The sequence below is a fragment of the Alligator mississippiensis genome, chromosome 5, assembly GCF_030867095.1.
Source record: "Alligator mississippiensis isolate rAllMis1 chromosome 5, rAllMis1, whole genome shotgun sequence".
Taxonomy (NCBI): domain Eukaryota; kingdom Metazoa; phylum Chordata; order Crocodylia; family Alligatoridae; genus Alligator; species Alligator mississippiensis.
The window spans coordinates 53,461,706-53,479,324 of NC_081828.1; the positions used below are offsets into that span (position 1 = coordinate 53,461,706).

General features: G+C 47.9%; 1 protein-coding gene across 3 annotated transcripts; it reads right to left on the reverse strand.

Annotated features, from left to right (window-relative positions):
- Window positions 1-860: 860 nt before the first annotated feature.
- Window positions 861-15,989, reverse strand: RNASEL (ribonuclease L). Of its 3 annotated transcripts, none has more exons than XM_059728384.1 (7): window positions 15,867-15,989; window positions 11,337-12,873; window positions 10,880-10,968; window positions 8,052-8,251; window positions 7,812-7,947; window positions 3,533-3,762; window positions 861-1,052 (listed from the first exon to the last, which is right to left on the reverse strand). In XM_059728384.1, exons 2-7 carry the CDS (start codon window positions 12,730-12,732, stop codon window positions 920-922), a joined length of 2,184 nt encoding a protein of 727 aa, XP_059584367.1. In that variant the 5' UTR covers window positions 12,733-12,873; window positions 15,867-15,989; the 3' UTR covers window positions 861-919. The 3 variants fall into 3 exon arrangements, with proteins under 3 accessions (XP_059584367.1, XP_059584366.1, XP_006270072.1); XM_059728383.1 differs by having other exon boundaries at window positions 11,337-12,911; XM_006270010.4 differs by lacking the exon at window positions 15,867-15,989 and having other exon boundaries at window positions 11,337-15,827.
- Window positions 15,990-17,619: the final 1,630 nt, after the last annotated feature.

Here is a 17,619-nt window from a genome sequence, read left to right on the forward strand (position 1 = left end):
TTTAATGGTATGTGAAGGGGGTGGTCAGCAGGAAATAGTGATTGGGGGTATAAACTGTTGTAGGGAAAGGGAGGAGAAGGTAATAAAACCATAAAGATTTCGAGGCAATTTCTCTCACTGGCCATCTATATGCTCCAGACACTTCAAAGCATGACCATAAGGTCATCATTCTATGATTTTCTTTCTTCATCTTCCATATAGCCTCATACATTCCAAGTTTTTTACAGACAACCCACTTTCACCACACCTCTGTGAGGTAGGTGGATAAATATCAGTGTCGCCTCTCCCATGCAGGATTTGCTCAAGGTCAGGTGTTGAGTCAGTGACATCCAGGTTTAGAACAGAATCTGTCTTGCCTTACAAACTTATGAACATTCCATGTTATGCTATCTTCTCAGCACCATTTCATTTCTTTCCTTAATGCAGTTACTTCCACCTAAAAATGCTGCTGGGTTTTTGGCTGTAGCTCTATTGGTCTAAGGATATAGGCAGGCAAAGTTCTTTGGGTAGATGTGATATCTTTTATTAGACTAACTTAGTAGCTGGAAAAAAGTTCTTAGCAAGCTTTCAGGCGTAGTCACCCTTCGTCAGGCACAGGGAGTCTTCCTTGGAGTCTCAGACCAGCAGAGAGTCCCTATGCCTGACAAAGGGTGACTGCACCCAAAAGCTTGCTAAAAACTTTTTTCCAGCTTCTCAGTTGGTCTAACAAAAGCTATCACATCTACCCAAAGAACCTTGCCCACCTAAAGATGGTATCCTTACCTCCAAGTGCTTTAATGCTAAATTCAGAGCTCTGTGCTCTGGATTCAACACTTTCTCAGGTTGTCTAAGTCCTGTTGACAGTTAAGAAAACGAGAGGATGAAGAAGCATATCAAAGGGTTTTGGCAATACAATCTGAAGCAATTGAATGTGTTATAGCTAAGGTGGAGTCTGAATCTTTGGAAAATGTTTGGTGTGGTTTATACCGTGTAAAATGTTGTAGACATGAACTATCAGTTTGGGAAAACATTTTGTGAAATACTCAGCAGGCTCCTTAATTATTTCCTTCACCCTGCAACAAAAAACAATTGATTTTTAGTAAGGCATGCAAATCAGCCAAAACTTCTCAAGGGAAAAAAAACAAGCACTCTAGTTTCCCAATTTCTTTTCTTACAGCATAAGACCCATTTCAATGACTTTCTAAAAACAAGGTAGAACTTCCTAGAAATGCATGATCAATCTGATGTGACCAGGCATCTACAGCATGCGCAGGGAGCTGAGCTGACCATGTGCCATACAGACACAGAGGATGTGACTGCACCCCTGCCTTGCCATGAACCTGGGTGCTCTCACGCAGATCTAGAGAGCTACTGCTCATTAGGGCTATGCGAAGCTTCAGGTGGCGATTTGATTCGGAGGAGATTTGGCCCGATTTGGTGTCCGTATCTCCAACTCTGAATCAAATCAGAGGACTAATAAAAAGGTCCAAATCGATTCAAAGCTCTCCGAATCTTCGGAAAAGATTTGGAGAACTTTGATGATTCAGGCAGTCCCCGCTGGCTGCAGCAGGGAGCTGGAGCCGGACTCCATGATGGTAACTAGGGGTGGGGGAGAGGGGCCTGGAGGAGGGAGAAGGGGACCATGGGGGGACCCCTGCCAGGCCCCATCCCCTGCCTGCTCCCCCAGCCCACCCTCCACCCATGGCTCCCCACCCACCCCAGCTCCCGGCCCTATAAAAAAAGGCCCCCACTCATTGAGTGCTGCTCAGTGGGTCGGCGATCCCCGCTGCCCCCCAGTGCCCCACGCTGCATAGGGAGCTCTGCCACGAGCCCCCCAACCCCCTCCGCTGTCCCAGGCCCCCCCATGGCTGCCCTGCCCGCCCCAGCTCTGGCCCTTTAAGAAAAAAAAAACCCGACCCCCCGCCCTGGACTCACAGGCTCCTGCAGCAGCCTTGGGGCTTCAGGGGGCTCATGGAAGAGCCCCGCCATGTGGCAGAGGGGCAGTGGGGAACATACCCTGCCAGGCAGGAACCAGAGAGTCCGGGGGGGGGGGTTTCTTAAAGGGCCGGAGCTGGGGTGGGCAGGGCAGCCATGGGGTGGGGGGGCTGGGACAGTGGAGTGGGAGGGTCAGGGGGCTTGTGCAGAGCTCCCCACACACAGTGGGAGAGTGGGGGGCAGCAGGGATCCCCTCCCCACCCAGCATATCCCGTGAGTTGGGGCTTTTTTTTTTTCCAAGTGCCAAGGGCTAGGGTGGGCAGGGCAACTATTGCCAGGCTGGGAGAGTGGGCGGGGGATGGGGCCTGCGTGATTCAGAGATTTAGCAGCAGCCGAATCTCCAAATCGGATTCGGCCAAATCGATTTGGTACAGTGATTCAAATCACCAAACTGAATCACTGTCCCCCAAATCAGCCAAATCCGAATTCGAAGTGAATACTAGCCCCTTCGCACAGGCCTACTGCTCATCCTCTGATGCTGAATTCAGCAGGGAGCAAGGTGGGATGGAAGTCAGGGTTTGTGTTGATCAGCTGGTGAACTCAGAGCTCATGGCACATGTGCCACACAACTCAAGGTGGGTGGGGCTGCCCCACTGTCCCCCTTCTAGATACACTCCTGGATGTGACCTTGTCTGCTAATCCTCCCCATTCTCTCCACCCCTCAGAACTGAACACTTCATGGGTGAAGAGCCATTTAAGTATGGGAATGAGAAGGGTTTTCCTGCTGTCCTGAAAGCTGTCTGATTGGCACTCAGATCACTTTTGCTGGATCTGGATAACTACACTAGAAAGCCATATTTGAGGTAACGCGTCCTCAGCCATGTGTATCAAAACCCTGGGGTCATATCCCAGGGCTTTTTGTGCTGTAGTAAGATGGGTTGCTGTATGTGTGGGGTTTTTTCCCTAAGAAACTGCAAGAGAACTTATCTATCCTTCTCAGTCCATTGGGAAAACTGTGGGAGAGGCATCAGAGGACTGTCTATACCCAAGTGGAATTAGCCTGTGTCCTCACTGGAGAGTGCATGGGTTATTAGTCCGAGTGAAAGCCTTACTTGAACTTTCTGGATGAGACAGCATGTCTGAGATGAAAGCACCCCTAAGGCACCTCCATCTACCAGACAGCTCTTCCATACGTAAGCATACTTATATGACCTTGGTGATTTAGAAGCCAAATCAAAATTCCCAGAGGTAAGCATCATAAGCAGGTAAACTCAATACCATTGGGTGAGTGAGCATGGATTATCTAGTTTCCTTTCTACAGGGACTGCCTTAGGCATGCTACATCTTCTGCTTAGCTACATAGCACTGCGCTGCTGTGGAGGGGCATCCCATCATCATCTGACTAAACTTTAGTTTATCAAAATGATGGAGAGTATCAAGAAACTGTTCCTCCTGATTCCCCCGTCCTAATTATACACTCCTAGACTCCTAAGAGAAAATCGTGTTGAAAAAGGGCTTCTTGCTTTTAAACCTACTAGGGCTTGCAAAGCGGCAGATAAAGATTTCCAGGGATTGTACCTCCAGGACACAGAATATGGAGTATAAAGTGATCACTCACTTTTCATCCTTCTCTTCAAAATGCTCCCCCATGTTCCTGATGAACTTCAGCAGGTCTGTGGTGCAGTTCTCATAGTATTCATTCACACTCCTGGTCTCGGTCTCATTCTCATTCCTGTTCTTATTCTTTTTGTCATTTGTGTTATTTGTCTCATTCCTGTTTTCATTCTTGTTCTTGTTTTTTTTCTTGTTCTTGCTCCTGTCCATGCTGTCAAGAACCTGTTTATCAATCTGAAATAAACACTCTGGATTATTCCACCTCTGTTATTCATCATAAATAATATCATCCCTTCTACCCCCAACTACTGTCATCTCCTTCTGTGTAAATATACTTCTCAAGGAAGTATTAACATCCTGTCGCACCAATATTAAAAGGTATATTTAACAACATGTGAAATGTGTTTCTCAGCCTACAAAATAGGCTAGACTTGAGGATGTTACTGTACATAAAGTCTGATAAATATTAAGAAAGTGGTGCTCAACCTCTGGCCCATGGATCAGATGTGGCCTGCAGAGCCATGTCATCTGGCTTATGGGTTTCCAGAAATGTGGTGGCAGGAAAGCAATGGCAACAGTAATTGCTGTTCCCTCTCGCCAAATTTCTGGACCTGTGGAGAGCCTCACAGGCTAGATCAGTGTTTCCCAACCAGTGTGCCAGGGCACAAAAGTGTGCCGTCAAAAATGAACAGGTAAGCCACAGAATTTTAACATGGCAATGAGCTACAATATGTATGAGGATGGGGAATGCCTTAACAGGTGTGCCACACAAATTTTTTATTAGTGTAAGTGTGTTTTGGGCTGGAAAAGCTTGGGAAACACTGGGCTGGATGATAGAGCCCTGAGCGTTAGACCATGCCAGAATATGATGGGGCCAGCACACAGATCAGTTTCATGAGCCACAGGAGAAGCATGTCCTCCCCAAGAAGCAAGGCAGAACGATAATTCTTCCAGCTCTATGCTAGGAAGCACCATGGGAAAACTCTGGCCACCTCATCAGGGATACCTGGATAGAGTTCCTGAAGACCCTGGCACTGTACACTCTACCCACCTACCTAGTGGGTCCATGAGTAAATCAACCCTGATGGTCCATGACACAGCAGGGGAGGGCAACTATTTCAGATGGAGTGGGTGCTTAACGATTTTTGGCAAGCTATCAAGGGCCATATGGGTAGCTCCACCCCTTGATGGCTGCCCCACCCACTTGTCACCATCTTGAGACCAGAAGTCCCACCCCTAACCCCTGACCTTTGCCACCAGAAGTCCCTCCCCTTGTCCCCATCCCCCCATGGAAATACTCCTTTGGGGGAGGGGTTGCCATCTTAGAACCAGAAAAAAACAAATCATACACTAAAAGTCAAACATCTACTATAACATATTTTAATATTATTACAAAAACTATTTATTTCATAGTTTCTGTTTCTATACTGTATATAGAGGTGATTGCATAATAACTCAAAAATAAATTCTTAGTGTTGTATATTGTATGTGCATGTGCGTATGCATAGTGGTGTGTGGGTGTGTGCATGTGCATGGATGTGTATAGTGAGGTGTGGAGTGTGGTGGGGGGGTTTGAGGGGGTGTGGCTGTGTGTGTGTGGGGGGGCATAGGGTATGTTGGGAGTTATAGATTCCTAGATTGTCAGGGGCTAGAAGGGACCTTGTAGATCATCGGATCCAGTCCCTCTGCACTAGGCAGGAAATGACAACTGTGTATATATGATGGGTTGTGGGGGCAGGTTGTGAGTGTGTGAGGGAGGATGGGAGAATGTAGGGACCACCCACACTCCCCCCATGGTGCAGCAGCAATGGCAGGGTGCTCAGGGTGCAGGTGCCCAGTGGGGCACGGCTCCAGCCAGTGCTGCACATCACAGTGAGGAGTGTAGCCTCCACTGGACCATCTGTATTGCCTGTGCTCCCTGCCACTCACGCACAGCCCCTGCACTTACTTGGTACAGGAGGGAAGCTCTAGCACTGGAGCTAGCTGCTTTCCCCACCACCCTGGAGGTCAGAGAAGGCAGCCAGCTCCAGCGCCTGGGGCTTTCCTCTTGTGCCCAGCAAATGCAAGGGCTGCACATGACTGGCAAGGAGCATCAGCAATACAGATGGCCTAGTGGACGCTACGCTTCTTGCTGCAATGTGCAATGCTGGCCAGAGCCATGCCCCGCCAGGCATTTGCACCCTGAGCACCCTGTCATTGCTGCTGCACCATGGGGGGAGTGTGGGACATTCCCATGAATGTCCCACCTGCTGCTGCCGTCACTGCCTTCCAGGGCTGCGCACCATGGAGGGAATGTTGCGGGAGAGGTCCCCACACCCCCACCCTCCCTCACACCCACACCTTGCCCACCCGAGTACTGCGCTGCTGCTACCCCCTTGGGTGTGGGCTCCGTGCTGCCCCAGCCCCAGCCCTATGCTCCTGCCCAGCTGCAGCCCACCCCTGCTGCTTTCCTATCTGCTGCCTGGAGCCAGCAGGAGACTGGGGAACTGAAGCAAGTCCCCAGGGGCTGCAGAAGCAACCCTGCCCAGAAGCTGTGTGCTGGCCGGGCTGTGTCCTTCCGTTCACGAGGGTGGGAGCGAGGCGCAATAGGGTATGGTTGAGGCTGCATGTACACGGGGTCTGTTGCTCCCACCCTTGTGGACAGAAGTGGTGGGCGAGGTACAATTCATTGGGGGGCAGCATGGACCGGATGAAAGTGCTTTGTGGGCTGAATCCAGCCCGCAGGCTGTATATTGCCTGCCCCTGCTCTACAGCATGATGGAGAAGTAGCCCTTGTGGATGATATAATGACCTGCTGTACCCTGGGCACAGAATGGGAATATAGGTGCCATCAATGTCCCTGAGGCAGTTTGGAAAACCCACGCAGGCAATTCAGTTATGACCTCCTGTGGGCTGGAGAGATGAAGGGACTTCAGTGCACCTTCAAGGTTGGAATGGCAAACTTCCCAGACAGCTGATCCAGCTGCGGACTTTCCCGTGCCAGAGTGGTTGGCAACAGACCAGAAGCTATGGGGCATGGGGCAGTTGCCAGCTTCCAGACAGTAACTGCCACCTGCTTCTCCATGGTCATGGGCACCCTCATGTTGAGAGCTTGTCTCTGGAGCAAAGGGGCCAGCCCAGTGTAGATCTCTGTGAAAGTGGCATGGTTTATCCTGAAGTTTTGCTGCTAGTGATTCTCTTCCCAGGTCCCCAGGACTATCAGTTACTGCTTATGCCTCTGGCTCAGAAGTAGCAGTACATGGTCTGTAGGTGGTCCCAAAGGAAGCTATTTTCATAGATTCATAGAAAATGAGGGTTGGAAGGGACCTCAGGAAGTCATCTAGTCCAACCCCCTGCTCAAAGCAGGACCATTGCCAACTACAACATCCCAGCCAAGGCTTTGTCCAGCTGGGTCTTAAAAACCTCCAAGGAGGAAGATTCCACTACCTCTCTGGGTGTCCTGTTTCAGTGTTTTATTATCCTCCTTGTGAAAAAGTTTTTTCTAATACCTAACCTAAACTTCCCTTGCTGCAACTTGAGACCACTGCTCCTTGTTTTGTCATCTGCCACCACTAGTGTCTCCTATTATTTCATTCTCTGGCATAAAGCTCCCAGGCATGGAGAGCACGTTACATAGTGTGAGGAGGAAACTTCTGAATGCCAGGGTCATGGTGCTTCTAGCTGCTGTGATAGAGCATGCTAGCTGGCTGATAAGCTGGAAGAGGACAGTTAGCCTGGCTAGGTAAGCCAGCACTACTGTAAGCAGGAGAGCAGAGCTGGCACCCTCACAGTGCTGCTCTGTGTGAGTCTGGAAAATGAGGAAATGTTAACAGTCCGTTATCAGCTTCCACCATGAAGGCAATGAATGTAAAAGTGATCAGCCCTGGAATGACAGGAAGCCCCAAGCAAGTGTTAGGGTCAAATCCTCCTAAGGATGTGCTGTTGTGTTGCTCAGTTGTTCTCAGAAGCTTCAAGGGGATCGTGGCCAAGAGGCATGTTAGGCTGCCTTCTCATCAGGCTCCACAACTGCAGAGCACCACAATACCAGCAGTCCCATTATGAAGCTCTTTAGCTAGGAGGGCATGTACCTGTGTATAGTACTGAAGCTCTCCAAAATGAATGCACTTTAAATAGGGTGGGATTTGAAGCATTTCACACATCTGTTAACACTCTTGGATTCTCTTCTCACAAATCTGGATTTAGATGGAGTTACTTTTCTAGTTAAAGGTAGAAACAGAGCACGTAAGGCCTCAGGGAAAGCTTCTCCCCTTACCCTGGATCTGTCCACAGTAAAAGAAATTTACCTCTTTAGTCCAGTCATGGAAAGGATCTGGATCGTGATTCAGAATTTTCACTATCTTGCTCTGTTTGTTTTCATGCTTAGTGTTGCGTACTTTGATGTCCTCCTCATTCCCAACATCTCTCAAGAACCTGTACTTACTGTGGAAACAAAGGGGTCCTGGCAGTTATTCTTGAGTCTGTTTGTAGTGACAGCCAACAAATTTACAGTTCAAGAGCCTGCAATTTGTATTCACAGCACTTACATCGGTGTGCTCCAAAAAAAGGGATGTTGTTTCAAATTTCCCAGTGTTCGTCCAACTGGGGAGACTAGATTTTTTATAAGATCCACAGTCTCCTCATAATAATTCATGTTGTCTGGACACATCACCAAATCTTTTATATCGGTTTCCTCAAAAACAACTTTACCCTTTGCTGCAAGATACAGGACCAGTCTTCCGAGTGCCTAGGTATGAAAACAAGTGACCGCTATATTTCAGGACACCCAGCTTCTCAAAACAAAACAGAGGCAGAAGCAATGTTTTAAAATAGGCACTTAGTGAATGTGTATGCATAAACACATATACAGCAGCAATAATGACTCCATTTTAAGTGGATGCCACTAGAGTAGAAGCTATATACTTCACAGAGTTAGGTTCTTAACCTTCTCTGTGAAGCTGAGGGTTTGTGAACTGGCTAGGGAACTACAAGCCAAAACAAATGGATGTGGAGGACTAAAGATGTGTGCCAACTACTTACACAGACAAGGTTCCTTGGGTGAATTTGATATCTTTTATTAGACCAACCCAAATGGTTGGAGAATAGTTATTAAGCAAGCTTTCGGGTTCAAAAACCCTTCGTCAGGCTGAGGACGCTGCAGCAGTTGCTGTGTGCTCTTCCTGGATGGAATGAAAAGTAAACAAGCCAGGGGCTGGGCTGGGCTGGGCTGGGCTGGGCTGGGCTGGGCAGTCAGTTGCCAGGCAGATTGTAATGTATCAAAAATCCAATGTCTGTGTTTAGTCCATGATCTCTAGTATCCAGCAGGTTGATGAAATGGAGCTCACAGGCTCGTCTCTTGGATGTGTTGTGTAAATTTCCGTTGAGGATCAGGACTGAGAGATTGGAGAGAGAGTGGCCCTCCTGTGAGAAACAATTACAATCTGCCTGGCAACTGACTCCCCAGCCCAGCCCCTGGCTTGTTTACTTTTCATTCCATCCAGGAAGAGCACGCAGCAACTGCTGCAGCGTCCTTAGCCTGACGAAGGGTTTTTGAACCCGAAAGCTTGCTTAATAACTATTCTCCAACCATTTGGGTTGGTCTAATAAAAGATATCAAATTCACCCAAGGAACCTTGTCTGCCTATATCCGTAGACCAACACGGCTACAACCTAAACCCCAACTACTTACACAAGTTTTTTATTTTGAAGGGCACTGCTTCCCTGATCAGCAGGGATCCTGGTTTTCTGTTTCCCAAGGAAAAAAAGAGAAAACCACGGATTTCCCATTTTATCAGACAAAACATGGATTTTCCCTTTTAGAAGAGAAATGCATGGTTTTCCCCCTTTTGCAAAGAGCTCTTCAGGCTGGCAGAGTTCCAGCCTACAAGAGCTGTTTGCAAAAGGCGTGGGGAAACCCTCAACCCTGCCGGGAAGGGGGAGGCAAAGGCCCAACACTTATACTTACCGGAGGCTGCTTCAGGCTCACTCTTCTTGCTGGAGGTAAGTGGGGCTTGGGGGTTTGTGGTGGGAGAAACCTCCCTAAGGTCCATTGTCTAGCTGTAATTTGATTGACAGACAACGCGGGTAAAGAAAGACAGCTGTTTATTTGCTCGAGCAAAGACCATAAAGCCAGCAAAAGGCAAAATGGCCCCCCCTCAAGGGTGAGGTGATCTTTTATACTTCTTACAACAAAGCAAGACTATATGGTTAGCAAAAAGCAATACTTGGGGCAGTGCTCTACAAATCTGTGTAACAGCATATTTCTATTAAGCTGAACTAGCACTTTTAAAAGCTAAAAGTTAAGTAACAGTAACATTATGTTAGCAAAACCTTACACAGTAGAAGATACTTCTCAAGGACACAACCAGTAAGCTCAAACAATGGTTTCTCTGTCTTATCTTACTTCTTGCTGTAGCTGATTTTTTTTAGCACACAGACACAGATTCACTTTTTAACTCAGAAAATGCTTGGTGCAGTTAAAATGATTACTTGACACAAGCAAAGGCTTAGCTATCATTCTGCCTTGTGGTCAGCTGCATTGCTAGGCCACAGGTCATGCCTTGTATTCAGCTGCAAAGCTAATACTTCTTAATAATCCAAATTATTGTAAACCTAACAGTATGCTATCAGATAACTATTCTATTTCAGGGTAATGACAAACCTGCGCACTACAGGTTGCAGGGCTAGAGCACAGCTATGGTTTTGCCTAATAGATTCTCCTGAATCTGTGTCCATTGAACTAAAAGCCATAGCAAGTAGCCGAGTGACGGTTCTTAACTAAGCAACCCACTGCAAACTAAGTGAGTTGTGAACAATCCCTGTACAGAAGAATCCAAGTTCTATTGTGTTACACAGCCTGCTACCGTGAAGACACAATGGAAGACTAGGAAGTGATTTCTAAAGGTCACAGGCAAACATTTCATTTTTAATCACTGCCATTTAATTGTCCTGTGTCTCTTGCCATCTGGGAATTCCCAGGAATCCTGGTGTTCCCCTTTTGAAAGTATGGAGAGAAGGGTGTGACTTTCCCCAAGATATCAAATGGTTATAAACTACTGCAAGACCATTTCAGGCTGGACATAAGGAAGAATTTCTTTACTGTCCACGCCCCCAAGGTCTGGAATAGCCTGCCACTGGAGGTGGTTCAAGCGCCTTCATTGAACACCTTCAAGAAAAAATTGGATGTTTATCTTGCTGGGATCCTATGACCCCAGCTGACTTCCTGCCTTCGGGCGGGGGGCTGGACTCGATGATCATCCGAGGTCCCTTCCAGCCCTAATGTCTATGAATCTATGAATCAAAATAAATTAATAAAAAGAAGAGTGTGGAAAGAACATGAATTCTGAAGCATAACATTGATTTGAACAGAAGTTACCTCCATGTCTTTTCTTATAAGATTGCTTTCACCTTCAGTTAATTCTTCGGTCTTATCAAAATCTGCCAAGTGGATTTTACCATCAGCATCTGACAAAAAAAAATCCCCCCCAACCAGCAAACAAGTGAGCCTGTTTTCTTTTCTGTTGTGTCCACCTCTAATACTGGCTGGAATTATTTCCTTGTCTCATAAGTCTTTTGTAGGGTGTTCAGTGGAATAAAATCAAAAAGAGGAAAGAACTAGTGCAAACTAGTTTCTGTACTCAACCCTTTCCACCCCTTCCCAAGTTCACACGTGTATACACACACACACACACACACACACACGTGTGAAAACATACCCCCACTCTTCATGTATAAAGATCATTACACTGCTATTGATACTCAGTCAGTTATAAAATGCCCAGCTTTCTTAAAGAGGGAAATAGAGTCAAAATGGTAAGAAAACAGATACTAACCTATCAAAATGTTCCGTGGATGCAAATCCTGGTGACCAAATCCAGATGCGTGTAGTTCTTCCACTGCCTCAAAGATTGTGTAAAGAATGCGTTTGCAGCTAATTTCATTCTCTGGTGCACTCACGTATTCTTCAAGGTTTTTCTCACAGAGAGAGAGGCACAAGTACAGACAGCCTTTATCAACCTCAGTGCCTAAGAGCATCACTAGATTGTTCCTGGCATGACACTTTTCAAGGCATTTTTTCTCTTGCTCAGCACTTTTGGTACAAGCAAGGAATCTCTTCACAGCCACCTCTTTCCCATCATAGAGTCCCAGGTAGATCCCACCTTGAGAGGTATTCCCAATTTTGTAATTTGGGTCTGTAAAGATCTTAAGTTTTCTGATCATGGGGCGATACATTGTGTAGAGTTTCTTCAACTGCTCTCCCCAGCGTTTGCTGGTGGGTGTCCAGTCTGGAAGTTCTTTTGGAATAGCCATGGCATCATATTGGCGAAGAAGAGCTGCCATTTTGTTGTTATAGTTCCTAGTGGCAATGTTAATAAGGTCCCCAGTGTCTGTCCTTGCCCCCTTTTCACACAGCAACTGCGCTATTTCAACATTGTTATTCTCTACAGCTATTGTCAGTGCTGTTTTACCCGTTGCATCCGTATAATTGATGTCAATTTCTTCCTTTTCCAATAAAGCCTTCACCAAACTTTGGCTCTTCATCTCAGTTGCTAGAATGAGGGTAGTTTTGTCTTTTTCATTCCTCCGGGTCACATCAGCACCATGTTCCAGTAGAAAATGAGCAACAGACTCTCTAGTCTTCAAATCATCTGATTCTGATGAGCACGCATACAGCAGTGCATTTTTGTTCCAGTTATCACAGATGTTCACATCAGCTTTCATATCCTCAACAAGAGCTTTTACAATTGATAAATGGCCTCTGCTAGCTGCATCCATTAAGGCTGTTTTCCCCCCTTTATTCAGTGTCCTTTTTTCCTGGTTAACAACCCTCCTTAAATTCACATCAGCCCCTTTCTCATACAAGTATCTCAAAGCCTCCTCCTTGTCATGCCAAGCAGCTTCCATGAAAGCTGTGAAGCCATTGTCATCACATTCATTGATGTCCGACCCCTTGGAAAGGAAGAGCTCCAGAAGTTTCACATTTCCCACTATCCCTGCTAAAATAAGGGGTGTAGCACCATTGGCCTTCCGGAGACATGGCTCAGCACCATGGTCCAAAAGAAGCTGAACCATCTCTTCATTATCTGCCTGTACAGCAGTAAGCAGAGGTGTCCAGCCATAATCTACCTTAGCATTGACATCTGCACCTTCTTTCAACAGCTGCTGCACTCTCTCTATTGAAAGAGATTTGACAGCATTGTTTAGCTGAGAGGATCTGTTTGCTGCCATTTGTTTTTGGAGAAGGCTGATGCCTCTGGCTGGCTGTTTTCAGTGGCCTTCTTGAATGTCAGAATAAGTACATATGCTCTTGTTCTTCTACACTGCTTGTAGATGGAGATTCCCTCCAACAGAAGGAATTCCTCAGATTCCCTTTAAGAAGGAAGGTACATGTGCTTCACATACACTACCTGCTTAGCAAGGCAAGAAAATGATCCTGTTTATCAATCTTAATATTTCACAATTACACTTGAAGTAATCACCAACCACTATTGATCACCTCTGTATCTTTCTAAAACAATTACCAGCAACAAATAATTAAAATGTCTGAATTTTTAAATGCTACTGAGAGCATCTGAGGAAATGAGCTCTTGCTCATGAAAGCTTAGGTATCAACCTGCAGGATACTAGAGATCAGGGACTAAACATAGACATTGGATTTTTGATACATTACAATCTGCCTGGCAACTGACTCCCCAGCCCAGCCCAGCCCAGCCCCGGGCTTGTTTACTTTTCATTCCATCCAGGAAGAGCACACACCAACTGCTGCAGCTTCCTTAGCCTGACGAAGGGTTTTTGAACCCGAAAGCTTGCTTAATAACTATTCTCCAACCATTTAGGTTGGTCTAATAAAAGATATCAAATTCACCCAAGGAACCTATATCCTTAGACCAACACGGCTACAACCTAAACCCCTGCTGCCTATGTATCTCTGATTCATTTAGTCTCTGCTTACTAACCTGCATCTCTACCCTGCCATTAATTACACCATGGAAGTGAACTCATCTCAGCAGGATGTTGACATGTGCCTAACAATAGCATTTAAAAATTCAGAAATCTTTTTTTACAGAATTATCAGTTCACTGCAGAAGCTAGCACTGCACCACCACAGAAACCACAGGCCTCGTTGTAAAATCTAGGCCAAACCTCCTACAGAATACACATGCACTTAATTACCTGCATCAGTGCCTGATACCTCTCATTCTTAGCTGCAGAGTGTAAGCACATTTGTTTTCCACATATTTGGGCAGGTGATTGAAACCATACCCCTGTAAGCGTATGAATAAACTGTTTGACAAACATCCCCACCTAAACCCTACCCCATCTCTGAACAATGAGAAGCCCGCATGTATCCAGAATTCTTTCCTGATCCTTTCCTCACTTTCTGGGGTCAGTCCGGAAGGGATTTGATACACCACACACAGGGCATTCTGAGAAAGTTTATGGGAATGGTGAGTACATTTATAAAATGGGTTAGTAGTTCAAAGTTAGACACATGATAGTCATGTGCAAATAAGAGTTTGCAGCATTATAGAATATAAGGCTGGTGAGGGGAGGGAACTATCTAAAAACAAAATGGAAAGTGTCTCTAATGAATATAGAATCTGTATTTCTTTCCGGTAGGATTTTTATTCTCAGTCCTTTAAAGGAAAAGAAACTAAACAAATTACAACAAAAGGTTTTAATTGTTGCAGGAAAATAAAGTTCATCCTTTTTTCTGGGTGCCAGGTAGCAGTTGCTGAACAAATACATTATTTTAAAGAGAAACTGCCAAAGAATCTATACATCAGAATTACAGAAAAAGTTGAATGCACACAGCATGTTTCAGGTTTGCTTGTCTTCTGAGAAAACCAAATGGGTAGTCTCATGGTTGTCCATTAAATAGAAACATACACATGTACACATATATAATGTTTGCAGCCTGCCTACATTTCAGTTACTTTGCAGTATTCATTTTCTGCCACTTTTGTGAAGTTCAGTAAAAATAAATACTTCTCTCAGAGCAATCACAAAAGCCACAGTCCTGGTACAGAAACAAATACCGAGTGTTTCCAAATATAAAAACCTCAGGGGTTTTCGAAAAATGATGGAACAACCCAGGAGTTAAAGAAAACCCTCTCTGACAGGTTCAGGAGAGGGACAGACCAGCAGGAGAGGGGTACAGTCCTCTCGATACACCAGTAGACTTCTTAATCTTTGATCCCGTTGGTGAAAAGCCTGTCACAGGGTAGGTGCCGGTGAGAGCTAATAAGCTAATACCCTAACATCCCGCTTCTCATGCTCTTTCAGAAAGAAGGGGTGAACAGACTTCTTTAGCTACTCCAGTGCTCACAAGCGACAGCTAGCTTTCTAGTCCTGGAAGCAAGACAGTGGGTGGCCCTCCCAGTATAACTTCAAGCACGACAGGCAGCATGAAGCTGTATGTCTCCATGAGGTACAGTCCCTCCCAGAGCTCCATGTTTTTGGGGGTTTAAGGAAAATTTTTTGTGTCCCAAGTCAAATCAATTCCAAATCTGTGAGTTATTCAAGAACCATATATGGCCCTGCTACCGGCAAGCATCCTTCACCCCCACCTGAGGCTTCAGATGCTTCCAAACCCTTTGGCGGGCATCCTACATGCAAGCCCAAGCCCGGAGGCTTGGGGTTTGGATACCCCTGAGTTTTGCTTGCCCTCAGCCATATGGCTGCAGGAGCAAGCTAGGGAGGAGTCCCTCCTTTCCATAAAGTTGGTGCTAGTGGAGATCTTCCCACTGGAAGTGAAAGTGGGGGGCTACCTCGGTCACCACACCTTCCTGTTCCCCAGCCAGTAGGAAAACCATCTTGGTGGTCATGGAATTTCCCCTGCCAGGGAGAGCCCGCACAGCGTGCAGAGGGGCTGGCTGCAGGGGGGAAGCCGGCCTGTCCAGTCCTGGCCCCTGCATGCCCGGGCTCTGCCTTCCAGACCCCGCTGGGGCTCAGCGACCTGGGCAAGGGGGCAAGCTAGGCAGGGGACAGGCCTCCGCGCACGGGACAGGCTCTGCGCACCTCAAGGCTGGCAGGGAGAGAGGAAGCTACCAGAGAAAGGAAGGGGAAGGCCTTTCCGAGCACAGGGGAAGACACCCAGCGCTTTCACTTTCGCCCCTCCCCGGCACTGCCCGAGGGGGACGTGACCCCTAGATCTGGGGGGACGAGGAGGAGTGGGTGCCCACCCGTGACTCCATCCGTTGCTGAGGCCGCAGGGACCCTCCCCAGCTGGGGCTGCTCCTGCCTCGATCCCGGCGCGCAGGGCCAAGGAGCCCCGCGCCCGCCTCCCTCCCGGGGCGCCCCCGCCCCTGCGCCCGGGGCCGGGCAGGGGCCTGCGGCCGCGCCCGCCGCGCCGCACTCACCTCCCCGCGGCGCCCGGGTCCCGGCGGCGGCAAGGGGCGGAGCGCGCTCGGCGACACCCCGGGGCGGGGGAGCGCCTCCGTGCATGCGGCACCCCCGGGGTAGAGGCGGATCGAGCCCTGCGTGCCGCTCCTCCCTTTGCTCCACGCCTGCCCTGCCCCGTGCCTGACCCGGCCCTGCGGCAGCAAGCGAGCCAAAGTCAGGGTTGCCAAGGGCCCTGACGCCTCCAGTTAGATATTCTGTTCCCCCGGAGCGTGCTGAGTCACCCGGCTGAGTTAAACGCTAGGTCCGACTGATACAGCAGTCCAGTGGGTTTTTCAAATGTAACAGTCACCTGCGTTTGGCTTCCTGGCGTAAAGTCGACACCCCGCAATCCGTAAGTGATACACGCCGGCACCTTGGCACTGCGGAAAGAAACCCGGAATAGATGAATGCCGAGTTGGCGAGCCTAGCCAGAGCGGAACAGCCTGCGGGTGATGTAGAGTCTCCATCCTTGGAGGTTTTTAAGACAGGCCTTGCCTGGGATGACAGGGGCCGGTCCTGCTTTAATCAGGGGGTTTGCTAAGGCCATTATACTGTCTTGATTGAAATTCATCCCCAAGTCCGATGTCTTCTCTGATTTTTATACTGTACACCAGAGGTTGTTTGCCAGGCCAGGCCTCTCTTGGTCTGCTGTCTGGTACCATGTAAACTAGTGCAGCCAGTCCCATGGTTGGGGTTGTTAGCAACCAAACTGGTGCTCGCACCTGGGCAAGGAGGGTGTGCGGACACTCAGCAGAACTAAAAACAAGGCCTATCAAAGGGTCGATGAGCTCCCTGTGAGTCACCAGTCATCCATACCTGAAGAGGAGATGGGCGCCACCAGCTCACTCCATCCAAAGAATCACCAATGATGCAAAGCAACTCAACTAACCTCATCAGAGTGGAGGAGGGTTGTTAAGGTACCCCAATGGCTGCAGCACCCTTGGGGCTGACTGGACTTGACAGCAGGGGCTGACAACATTTTGCTGCCCCAGGCCAGAGCTTGCAGCCTGGGTCCCTGCCTCAAGCTGTAGATCTCTGCCGATGCTGTCTGCATTTACCCTCACTAAAAATTCATAGATGTTAGGGGTCGGAAGGGACCTCAATAGATCATCAAGTCCAACCCCCTGCATAGGCAGGAAAGAGTGCTGGGTCTAGATGACCCCAGCTAGATGCACATCCAACCTCCTCTTGAAGACCCCCAGGGTAGGGGAGAGCACCAACTCCCTTGGGAGCCCGTTCCAGACCTTGGCTACTCTAACTGTGAAGAAATTCTTCCTAATGTCCAGTCTAAATCTGCTCTCTGCTAGCTTGTGGCCATTATTTCTTGTAACCCCCGGGGGCGCCTTGGTGAATAAAACCTCACCAATTCCCTTCTGTGCCCCCGTGATGAACTTATAGGCAGCCACAAGGTTGCCTCTCAACCTTCTCTTGCGGAGGCTGAAAAGTTCCAGGTTCTCTAGTCTCTCCTCGTAGGGCTTGGTCTGCAGGCCCTTAACCATACGAGTGGCCCTTCTCTGGACCCTCTCCAGGTTATCCGCATCCCTCTTGAAGTGCGGTGCCCAGAATTGCACGCAGTACTCCAACTGCGGTCTGACCAGCGCCCGATAGAGGGGAAGTATCACCTCTTTGGATCTATTCGTCATGCATCTGCTGATGCATGATAAAGTGCCATTGGCTTTTCTGATGGCTTCGTCACACTGCCGACTCATGTTCATCTTGGAGTCCACTAGG